At 35.1% G+C, this 12,988-nt stretch overlaps 1 protein-coding gene across 2 annotated transcripts in view; it reads right to left on the bottom strand.

Moving 5' to 3' along the window:
- Window positions 1-2,504: 2,504 nt before the first annotated feature.
- The window catches only part of LOC113228107 (solute carrier family 41 member 1-like), a 165,863-nt gene continuing 155,379 nt past the window's right edge, over window positions 2,505-12,988 (bottom strand). For both annotated transcript variants that reach the window (XM_026461257.1, XM_026461256.1), the window contains exons 7-12: window positions 9,757-9,901; window positions 8,076-8,222; window positions 6,039-6,186; window positions 5,300-5,505; window positions 3,503-3,651; window positions 2,505-3,100 (exon numbers count right to left, since the gene is read on the bottom strand). In XM_026461257.1, coding sequence (XP_026317042.1) covers window positions 2,906-3,100; window positions 3,503-3,651; window positions 5,300-5,505; window positions 6,039-6,186; window positions 8,076-8,222; window positions 9,757-9,901 — 990 coding nt within the window. In that variant the 3' untranslated portion in view covers window positions 2,505-2,905. The remainder of the gene's footprint in view (window positions 3,101-3,502; window positions 3,652-5,299; window positions 5,506-6,038; window positions 6,187-8,075; window positions 8,223-9,756; window positions 9,902-12,988) is intronic.

Raw genomic sequence — 12,988 nt, 5'->3', positions numbered from 1 at the left:
AAATAAGCATAAATACGAGGAATAAAAATAAACTAGCTGTTGTGCTTGACAGTCATCTTCATAAAGTCTCAAATTCATTTAACGGGCAATGTATACGCTTCTGTAATAAGATTCCGATTGATATTCAAAATTTGCCATTTACGAGGTTAAAAACTATCGTGAAACAAAAACTTTATACTAAAGGTGATTATAACAATTTCTGCGTACTAGGATGACAAAAATCCGTGATAGTGACCCATTTAACTCATCCAGGAATTCTCTACTATAACTATTGTAATGATAAATGTATTCAAATGTACATTTACAAAGAGCAACCCCTAGAGTTACTTGCTCATTCTTCTTAGGGGAATCTGTCTTACGAATGAGCAGTAGAGTTTAATCAGCATGACGATTTTAAGTGTAATTTGCTTACCTATGAAATAGCGATTTTTTGAATTTGACTTTAATTAAGGCGCCCAAAAAGTGTTAAGATATTGCCTTATTACACCGAGGGTCTATTATTATGGAGGCAGTTCAAAACAATGGCCGTTTTATTGTAATTTTTCTTGTTAAACTCATTTTGAGATCCCAACATATAATATAAATGCTTCGTCGAATACTTTTTACTTATAATTAATTTCCAATAATAGTTAATAATTCTCATTTTTTCCTACTAACTATAACCAGTCATATCCATAAAAAAGGACATTTTATGGGTATATCTTTATAGTGTGGTAACTTTATAGTTAATGTTAGTTCGTGGATTATTTGTAATAAATTACTTTCAACTTTCGAGTTACTACAAGCCTTCGCATTCTTAATACTAAAATTGCTTTATTGTACTCATTTTCTAGTCTAATTTTGTTTATTACTAATTCCCGCTTACGATCGTTTCGTTAATAACAGCACATACACACATATAGGGCCAAAGGTGCATCAAACTTGACAGTTAAGATTTAAATTCATCTCATGACGCTTTCGATAAGACACAAATTCTAAAATGTCAAGTCTGATATGTTTTTGACAGAAGGCTTTCTTTCCGTTTCTTCCACCATTTCTATCACCAGTGTAGGACAGGGTATTATATCCCGATTCAGAATGTGGTATTTGGAAAAAGGCTTATTTATACTTGTTACACTGGTTGAGAAAGATAGTAGTTTTAACGGTAACAATCATTAGAGAGTGAGTTAGATAATTTTATTTTAAAGTAGAAGCTACGCGTTTGTCATCATGCGACATAGCCTTCACTCGCCTCATTACAGAAATTTAGAAATTAATAAATAAAATTATTTAGTTGATAAAATAAGAGTTTTACAACTTTTATAAGACTTCAGTATAATATTTAAAATTGTTATGTCAATATTGTCTATAAAAAGACCATAGTATTGTGAATTGTAAAAAACATGATAGTTGTCGTGTAAAACATTTGTATTAAAAAGTAATCTTCAATCTATATACAAGTGGCGACCTCTCTTCTATGAAAATCAGACAATGCTGCCAAAGTGCAAGGTAAAATGGCATTACCGGTTTAAACCGGTGGAATTGAATTATATTCAATTAAGAAACGAGGTCAGATATCACACCCACTCAAATTGAATTGACAATATTCCAGGACAACCCGCTTATTATTATAATAAAAACAATTTATGTACACAGAATATCTACAGTTTGATAATTGCGTTCAGTTAAGCCACTTACATTTTAGAATAATTTTTCACATGCGTAAAACTCTAAAGTTTGTACTTCTCTTTCGCTCATCAAAGTAAATCAGAGGGAGAAAGAGAGAGAGAGAGATTCAATAAAACAAATAATAAGGTTCTGTTCAGCCTGTACAGTTAAATATGGACATTTATTTTTAATTTCTTAAATAATACTGTGAATGCAAAACCAGGGAACCCTGTTTGCAGCAAGTGACATAAACCTTAACTTCCAATGATCACGTTTCTAATAATCAGTTTAATTGCTTGAAAACAAAAAATTTTTGGTTAATCATGCAGATAAAATGGTAACTGTATTTTGTACACAGAAATATGGAAAATATTACAATAGTATAAGTGTAATTGATACATAAAATATTCACAAAATCCAGAAGAATTGCGCGAACAGTATAAAAGACAGAATAGGATATATACATCCATTATTGCTCATTACATCAATTGTAGTTAAAAAACCCACCAAACACAGTTATTGTCTCTAGTGACATCAATTAAATATGGTGTCAAACTTTAAAATGATACACGATTGCCATAAATCACATTTTTGGATACATATCACAGTTTGTTAGCTCAAACTTCAAGGATACCAAGAATTTTCAGCTATTTAGGCAAGTGATTTACTACCCTAGTAACTACATTATAATATCACCATAAGAAGTCCAGTAAATCACGAAATCATTAGTTGAAAAACCATAGAATTGGTACCTACAATAATATTCAATACGGAAGCGTGACAAAGTTTAATAAAGTAACTTTGGCACCGCAATTAAATACTGTAATTCTTTACAATTTCATTTGTATCTTTTGACTAATTTGACCGTGTGCATTTGTTATAATCGCAAGAATATAATGCTCAATTTACGTAGGTGCGGAATGGAATGGACGTGAGTTTTTGTAATAAACTTTATGTCAATTGAGTAACACAACTAGATACGAGCCAAAAAAATATACCGCGCGTCTTTCGGAGAATTCTCGTATAGTTTCTGGAATTTCTGCAGCTGCCGCATTGTATCACTACGCTACGTACAATTCCGTTACAATAATACGCTTCCTTTCTCTTACATAGCAATATTAGTCTAAAATTCTAAGATTTCATTTCTGAAATTGTTCGATCATTTCTCCTTTAAAATGAACAACAAAGCAACGCGGCGATTTGATTACTGTTTAGGACCAAATATTTTTCTGTTATTTCTAAATAAATACCAATTGAATCAATTCCTGTCGGGGACGTTGTTCCCGTACTCGAGGCCGAACATTGATAATATGACGAATGCTAGGCCCAAGAACACAGATCCTAGAAGGTCTCCGAGAGCCGTCAGATATGGAATAGCCGCATTATCCGGATCCTTCTTTTTCTTCCACATGTAATGGACAAGAACGTAAGCTAGATACAGGAGTACCATAACCTGAAACGAAGTTTAATCATTTAGGGCAAAATCTAATTTACAACAAGTAAAAACACATTTTGTTCTTTATAAAGACAAACAGACGAAGGGATGGTTCCGCAACTGAGTTGGCGGAACCACCAGAACCACCCGGTTCCGATTACCTATTTGCACCCTTTGGAGTCGAAACCCTTGGCCCATGGGGCCCTGCTGCCCGTTATTTTTACAAAATTTTAACAAAAATTAATAGATTGCCTGAGAACGCCAAGGGCCGGCAGCTACCTTACCTTGATACTTTACCTATCTAAATTAATAAATGTCAATGATTGAAACATCATCATCTGAGTAAGTCGCATAAACAGCAGTGAAATGTAACTAAAAAATCCGAAAATCCAACTATAGTGGAATAAAAAAGAATTTTACCTGCAGTAACGCACAGCAGACATAGGTGATACCAAATGGTACTTGTATGGTCACGAAGCCTTGGTAGACAACGTCAGCTACGATCATGAACACGATCTGACCGGAGACGGCAAGCATCAACAGCATGCGGGCCACTTTTGCTGCAGCAGCTGAAAATTAACAAAACACCGTGACGTTGATATACAAGGTTATTTGTAAAATGCTACCGATGTCAATATCAATATGCAATCTGCTATCAATGTGCAACCTCGCACGACTATATTACTGACATCGTAAACAACTTTTGTTCCATGACTTTTTACAAAAAGTAATAAATTTATCATCAGCACCCCGATTCAGAACTCTCCGACATCTTAACCGAATCGCTTGATTGGATATCGTTGTCGAAACGAAGCACTCTCCGAGCTATTCAGAAAATTCGAGTTAAAACGTTCGATTCCGATTCCTTTCCTATGAATATCAATTTTGCACTCCAAAACAGCACAATTTGCAAGAAAGAATTACACAACCATACCATACAAAGCGAAAATGGCAGACTGGGGTCAAATTGGTCTTTCGAGAGCTATAGTTGGCACGCGTAGGACGCTAGCTAACAACTTCTACTGTATTTATTGTTCTGTAGTCCTGACTGAAAACCCGCGTCTTAGGAAACTTTGGTATATGCTGAGTCAGCGCTCCTTCACTGCTATGACAATTATTTTTTCTTTTCTGTTTAATCTGCATTTGTGTTGTATTATTGAATAAAGTTATTATCTATCTCATATATATCTATTTAATACTTAAGGAAAAAAATACAGAAAATCGCAAGGTTTTGCTTATTTCTAGCAGAAATTTCTTCCTGCAAACCGAAATATAGGACTCTATAACTAAAAAAACGGGCTTACGTGCACAACAAAACAAAAAAAGTAATATAATAATATTAAATTATTATTATAAACTACGTAATTACTTAGATAAATACATATTTCATAATATATTGACTTTTGACACATTGTTTTAAAGTAATAAAGAATATTTAGTAGTTACAAATACTAATTGATATTAATTGGAAATGCAAATTGATTTGTAATTGTAGAGACAAATGTGAAACACCATAAACATTTGCACACCTGCGTGCAGATTGAATACAATGTACCTAATTTTACTCAAGATCTGTATAGATACTGGATTCTGGCAAATAAACTTATTCTATTGTATTCTATTCTATAATACCTAAGATATGGATGGAAAGTAGATAAATAATGCTATTTAATTCTCACTTTAAAAATAGCTTTTAGCGATTAACTTTCGTGAACAGTAATTACAGGAACTGCATTCCAAATCCTGACCGCATGAACAGTAAAAGATTGAGAATAAAGACCGGAATTGAATGATGGAAAAGATAACTGGGACCTAACCAGAGAGCGACAGGGTTTATCCTGGGACCTAAGAAAGCTGAAACGCTCTTTCAGGTACCCGGGAGACACAGGGTTATGTAAAATATTATAAAGAATGGACACGATATGCAAATTCCTGCGGAAACGGATGGGAAGCCAATGACTGCGGAAATGTGAAATTCGGTCATATTTACAAAGCACAAAGATTGTTATTTAGCAGCTCTTCAGGAGCATCCAAATAGCAGGAATCAGCATAGAGCAAGGGGGGTAAAATAAGAGATTGGGCTTATGGAATCCAAACCAAATTACAATCTAAAAGCAAGCCAAGATTAGTTGCAGTAGAAGCATATACAATAGGCATGGAATTATACGCTATCTATATTGGAATAAAATACATAGTATAAGTTCATCATAAACTTACTTCCAAAGAACAGCGTCTTCCAAGGCCATTCCAGTAACCTTGTGCCATCAGGCAATACTCCAGGAATAGCGGTCTGATGTAGATAGGTGGCCAGCCTAGATGACTGCACACAGACCAAGTTGCCTCCAATACCATTGACAATGGGCTGAAACACCTCGTAGCCTCTGAAGTGATCCACTGCCTGATCCAGGACGATGCCTCCGATCCTAAATAAAATGAAAATTATTACAGCACAATATAATGTACAACATAATGGACATTACAAAAGGAGGAATGGTGAAAGACGGTAGATAAAATTTATAGGTTTCATTACGTACAAGATACTACAAAACGTATTATTGAGAATTTTTGTGCAGTAACTCCACTAGATTTTATTATTAATACAAAGATCGAACACATAGAAAAAACTTTTTCAACCCGATGGGAATTGAACCCATGACCATGCACGAATACACATACATTTGATCAAAAAGCGACATCTTCGTCAGTTGAAGTACCTGTAAAGGTGCTGACTGCAGTGAAGAATGTTTTAAAATACTTCACTAAATGTCACCAGCGGCTCAGAATGCCGAAAGATCCAGTACAAAGATCTTTAACAAAAACACATCGCTCAGTTGGTAAGAGCGATACTACGGTGAACGGTTGTGGGTTCAAGTCCCATTAGGTCGAAAATCTTTTTTGTGTTGATCATACTACAAAATGTAAGTAGAAGAAACATCAATACGTGTGAAATACATACCCGCTTATAAATAGCGCAGAAATGACAGGAGTCCAACCAGTCGTGAGGACCTTCTTGGTGTATTTGTTTCTGTAGACCACGAACACCCATAGCGGTAAGAGGCTATAGTAGACGCACATGAGGGTTATTGGCTGCCATAGTGATATTTCTGTGGAAAGGAATAACAATTATAGCTCATTTACACGGAGTCAATTGACGGACCATTCCAGAAAACCAACCCATTAAGCCAGTTTAGTGAAAAGTGCGAAATTCGCAACGTCCATCTACACTACAGCCAGTATGACAATACGTTTCTTTACTAAACCGTAAGGCAAACTAGGGGGGTGGCTCAGGACTAGAGATGGGCGTCTCGGAAACTTTCTATGAATCTAACCGGAAATGTTTCCAAATGGTGGGTAAATTTATTTCTATGACTTTCAAATTAATAAGTGTTAAGTTGTTATATACCAATGAACAAAAAGCATTCTTTTAAATCCAAAAAAATAATCGACTTTACGTTTGTTTGTTGTTAACAATAAAAACATAAATAACCGAATAAATATCCATCGGGTGGATTCAATGGGAACGTTCTCGGATATTTTCCTATTTGGGGTATATACCCGGGTAGAATCCCATCACTACTCAGGACACACATAAAGCCATTACATGAGACAATACAATGCACGTGTGGTGGGGGAAGGTATTATTAATCCGAAAAAATTGTGGATTGTCTTTATCACTGGTCTGGAGACACTCCATAATGGATTGTCTATATTTACACGACGCCAATAATGGCTTCGCTTAATGTAATGGCTTGCCGACTGTCCCCTAAACGTAAACGATCCTTTAGAGACTTAGGGTCGTATTCTAGAACTCTACACAATGCTCAAGTCAGGATTTGAGTATGGTTTAAAGCACTCGAAATCATACTCAAGTCCCTGCCATTAGGGTCGTGTTTCCAGTGCTCGTGTTTCAATTGCAATCCTGACTTGAGCATTGAGTAGAGTTCTAGAATACGACCCTTAATATCAAATTGATGCCTTATTTTCTCCAACTCGTATCTTATAAAGAGTTTCAGGAGATGGCAAAACTTTCTATTTCTTTTAAATTTCATACCAAGGGTGTCACTTTGGATGCATTACTTTAAGAATAGGTTAAAGCTAATGTGTATATGAAGGAATGTTATGTGAAATCAGCTAGCAAAATTTGTATATCACAATCATTGACTTATAAATAAATGGACGACGGTTCTAATACAAAAACCACGAAAAAAATGTCCCAAGTCAACCTATTTAATCGTATGACATGTAAAGGAATATGAAAAAGCTAAAACGTTGAATTTAAATTGTAATGTCATCACAGTACTGTCTAATTTTGCTTGCTTCGCTGTCAGTCGAACAAACGAAGACTAAAGCGTGAATGACGCTCTGTATACGATTTTAAATAGCCCTATAAGTTCGGACACTTTTTAGCGCGGACCCGACGTCCATATAATTGTAAGTCAATGATCTCGCGCTACCCTCGATGGTGGTGGCTGAAAATCAGTGCCTTCCTCGTGAGCAAATTTTGCACTGAGCCACGACCTATTTGGCTTGCTTTAGCACACACAAGCTGTTGATAATTAGGTTAGTATTATGTTTTTATGCTTTTTTAATCAATTTACTCTATTATATTGTTGTGTGTGTGATGCAAGACAATAAACGTTTTATCTATCTATCTATCTATCTATCTATCTATCACAATCCATATTTTGCATTTAAGTAACTTTGTGCTTTAAGATACGAGTTTGAGAAAGTAATGCGACGAAATGTCGTAGCAGCTATTTTAAAAAAACGAAATGAAACCGTAAACGAAGTGAAAAGTAAAACCGTAGTAACACAGAAGGGCCGGTTGCTATCAAGTAGATTAGCGGGAAAACCGTAGCTTTCAATTGAAAGATCAGCGGTTCGAACTCCGGTGACATATATTTGTGAATGTTTAAAATTAAAAATAGATCCGACGGGCAGTATTGCCCAGGACGAACTATTACACAAGGAGCTCTTCTGCTACTAAACTTACTTATCTGCTCGTACATGTACTGCGCAGTGACAGCAAGCACAGTGTTGCTGACGATGTCTCCGATGGAGGCCGCGAGCGGCGTCGCCACGTTGTCAGGGTTTACTTTGAACTTATGCGACCCGTAGATCACCAGCACCATTACGAAATCTGTGCGAATACAGCGAATAAGACTTAAATATATGATATGTTATTACATCAGTTAATTTTTTACATGCTTTGTATATATTATAAGAAAAGGTTCTAAACTTGTTATTCTTTGACGGCCCAAACAACGCCCTAATTTGGAATTTTACAGTACAACGAGTTCATATTAGCACCCAAATCATTTAATAAATTTCCGAATGCTTTTAAAGAATTAAACTGTAGACAATTTAAAATGAAATTGTATAATTTGTTAGTTACTCAATGCTATTACAATATTAATGATTTTTTTACTTGATATCATAAAATGTAAAATTTAACTATTGTATGTTATAGTTTCGACTTCTTATTTTTTGGTTAAATTTCTATTGTTGTAGTTTGTTTATGCTATTGTTTTAATTTAACTTTAATGCATGCTACGTCTAAAGTGAAATACGCATTGTGTAAAATATTCGCATGCCAAGTTTGGTGAAATATACGATCTAATATAATATATTATAGGACCTGCATTGTTAACTACATTTTTCAGCGAATAAATGTCTTGTATTCTTCTTTGATAATATACATATATAATTATCATAAAACTAGACAATATACTTAGTAATACATTTCACGAATAACATTATTTATTATATTCCATGATTACTAACAATATTTTTATGCTATGTTTAATTGTGTATTTATTTATTTCTTCAGTGATGTGTTGAATATTTATGATACTAATGTGTACTTAAAAATAGTACTCTTAGGCTGCGGTTCCACCAGAGATGTGAGAGGCAGTTAGGCGGTGTGAGAATGTATAGCAGGGCGCTGTGAAACGGTGTGATGGTTTCGACTAAAGCTGTGCTAGGTAGCTGGGCGGTGCGAGGGTGCGTAGCAGACTCATTTCAGCTGTGCGCTTGTGAGCGGAGGCGACGGCATAGTAACTCTAGTTCCCTATACCGTTTTGCACACATCTCTCGTACACATTTCTCGCTCGCGTCTCTCGCACACATTCCTCGCTCGCGTACCTCGCACAAGTTCCCCGCTCGCATCTCTCGCACACATCTCTCGCTATTTGGTATGTATGTACAAATACTTAGCTCCGTTAGCCTATTTTGGTTGCGCTAAGCGAGGCTACAAAAATGGAAGTAATCGTATTGGTAAATTATTTCCTCCTACACCATCTAGCTACCTCGCACATCTCTGGTGGAGTCGCAGCCTTAATGTGGTTTATTTGAAAATATTATTATGATTATGTAGATGGTTCACTGAGTACTTCACATAAGAAAGCATAGGCTAAGTGAGTAGTTATACAAGTACAATTATAGAAGTACATTCTTACTAATGGAACTCTCAATTCTGATGTAAATGAATTATATGTGTAACATACAACATGACATTCTCTCTCTTGACTCGTTGGTAAATACATTTTGCCCGCAGCATTGTAAGTTGTGTCTATACGTGCTAAAAGGAACAATATGATCTTCAAATCTTCCCGTGAGTTGGTCAATGCAGAATGCGATGATACAAACACTGCAGCTGACTTAATATTACTCACCCAGTACAAAACAGGTGGTAGTAGCAGTGAAAACGGCGCAGGCTATGAGAAGCAACACGTAAGATCCGTTGAAGGTGCGATCCGTTATCGTATTCACGACTATCGCGAACATTGACACAACAGTGGCCGCCACTATTGCTTGGACCTGCAACAAAATAGTACAGTGTTACAAGGGCTGTAAGTAGACAATTACGTAAATTACGGAAGAAAAAGAAAATTAGAATAAAAATGTTATATAGTTTATTCATATTATATTTTCGAAACTTTAAGAATTTTAGATTTAATATAAAGAATAGTATTTTTTATGAGCTCGGAGTTTTTTATTTTAAAAAGTTTTTATCAGCTTTCACGTTACTGGTAAAACAAAGAATCTATGAAAATGTACCTTATAAAAATGATAAATGAAATAAAGCCGGCTATTAGCTTTATTACATAAAATCCAAAATTGTGCTGCATATTGTGTCGTGACGCGAATTAGCAGTTCGTCTGTGGTCGTAGCGGGCGCCCGGCCAGAGCGAAGAAATAAAAAAATATCGCTCTAGAGTTGTATGTTAAATATACCGCCTTATTTTTCTGTATATTAACTTACTGCCTACTAGCTAGTGTCAAAACGTCAATCGCGCATTTCTACGTACGCGTTACTTTAATTTTTATAATCGATATTCCGACAGATACAAAAATGTTCAAACCCCGATGCAGGATTTTTATTAAAATTTGCGCCTTATTAATTGTGCTTTAAATATAGGTTTGCTTGACAGTGTGTTCGTAACGATTACGCGATATGGCAAAATATCAGCGAGGGCAACGTGCTTCATTGTACTCTATACATGGGTCATTGGCACATTTGACAAGTTCGTTACATTATTAAATTGTGTTTTCTTTTACTATTGTATTACATGTGCACCGTAATCACATTTTTTTATTCATTGCGTACATACTATAAATACACCTTTTTTCTCTAAATTAAGAGAGTCTAAAATAGTAATGTTTATACTTAAATAAATACGAATTAGAATTGAATTAACATCATTTAACATTGACTTAGTACTTACTGCCTTACTCAATTATTATTGAAAAATCTGAACTAAACAATATGCCTTTTTTAGATTTTTTGACAAAGTAGAATAAGTTGAACATTTTAAAATTGTAAAAGTTTAACATTGATTGAATTAAACTTCAATAAAGAAAAAAATATCAACTAAAATTAACATAGAAAAAACAAAATCAATCTCAAACCATTGGACAAACTTGAAATTAAAACAAATTAATGAAAAAAACATTACTCTGACATTTTGTGAACCAATTTCGATGATTCTTTTTTGTTCGAAAGGGAGTACCTACCTCAGTAGTGGACCGTTTCAAATTTAAAGAAAATATTCCACCTCTGCAAGTTGCAAATTATAGAAGTACAAGGGTGAATCCTGTTTATTGGGGTGGATTGTACTACTTCACCGCTTTTCCATAGCGTTTATGTTATTCCATAGCATTTAACTGCCTCCGTGGCCGAACGGTTACCATGCCGGACTGCCACGCAGAGGTCCCAGGTTCGATTCCCGGGCCGGGAGAAATATTTGTATGGCCTACATTTATTTCTCTCGTGAGTTTGGGTGTAATTTGTGGTTGTCTATGTGTGTGTCCATGGCACCCGCGACACAGGGTTTCCCTAGTGCGGGGCTATGTTGAGTGTGAGCGTTATTATTATTATTATTATTATTATTATTATTATTATTATTTAAGTTTATTTGAAAAGAGCAATCCCTAGAGTTTCTTGCTCGTTCTTCTCAGGGAGGTCAGCGTAAAAACTGACGTTTTGAAATGACATAATTTTACCTATGGACTACAGTCCATTTGTTTGGTTAGCTATCAGAAGTCCGAAGTGACATTTTCCAGAAATAACGTTTGCTCGAATTTTCATAACCTCGAAAGTAATTTTGAGAGGAAAGTGCTTTTTCTTTTAAACCTAACTTAGGCTCAACACACACTGGCGCAGAGTCGAAGCGTCGCGTCGCGTTTTTCAACTACAACGCTTGGCGATACTCGCTGTAGTGCGCCCGGATCACAGTGTGGTTGTCTGACGCGCTTCATGAAGATTCATTTTTATAAATAGCGCCTAAATTTTATTATAAGGAGCAATTATTTTAATGGTTGATTTTGTTATTCTCCAATTCAAGGCGTTTTTCTCTCAATATACTTTGAATATTTACGACCCGATTTTTATTATCTCCTGTGTCAAGTCCCGTAATAGTGGCGAACTAGGGGATGAATCCGGGTTTGCGTATTTTCCGGGAACCGATTTAAATAAAACTTGGTGTTTATATGTAATTCCACGTACTTTTGAGGTCGGTTTTTTAATTACTCTGTACTGAGATTATTTCAATTTACTTTTGAAATCAGATTTAAAATAAAAAAGTTAAATAACCGATTAAAATCACAGCATTGTTTTAGGAATTTTGAAACTGTTTAGCAAAATATGTGTCTATATTTTATGCTATGCGATTGGCCGTTTGGGTTTTCCTATTTGCGTTTTCAATACGATAGAAATATATAACCGTGTGTTGGTCGTGCATACACGGGCCATAATCAACGTTACTTTAATATGCAAACCAGCAATTTAAATTGAAAATTGCCTGTCAATTATTCCCTCGTTTGTACGGTTGTGGTCATTGGCGAATATAGTGCCTTTTGACATTCACATAGAGTTCAAAAATTTACACTTTGAATAGCTCGGCATACTTTTCAGAAATTTCTGCCCAATGTCATTGCATTGACCGAGAAATTATAACAAAGCTTGTAGGCTCTAGTTTTATGACCTATGATTACCTACGCATCTTCTATGATTACAAAACAAAAAATCCCAGTAATCATGAAATTAGTGGTTGATTCTCGTGATTGTTTGAAATAATAGGTATTATTATTAGAATAATTTTTTCCCGATAGATGATAGCAACATTGCAATATGGTAATCGAGTTACTAACTGCAGATTTTCTGTGTCTTGAAGATTTCTTATAAAATTTACCTTTCCAGCTTCGAATTAATCAGGAAGATGGTATGAATATAAATTTTAGTAGCAGTAAAGCTCCATGTGAATGTACATGTACATGTACATATACATATACATACACATATACATATACTTGTGACGTCACTTGATATCATGAAAAATGTATATGTATATGTATATGTATATGTGTATGTGTATGTGTATGTGTATGTGTATGTGTATGTGTATGT

This window comes from Hyposmocoma kahamanoa, unplaced genomic scaffold (assembly GCF_003589595.1).
Source record: "Hyposmocoma kahamanoa isolate Upper Pololo Valley unplaced genomic scaffold, ASM358959v1 224, whole genome shotgun sequence".
NCBI lineage: Eukaryota > Metazoa > Arthropoda > Insecta > Lepidoptera > Cosmopterigidae > Hyposmocoma > Hyposmocoma kahamanoa.
This window is presented reverse-complemented; position numbering and strand designations above follow the sequence as displayed.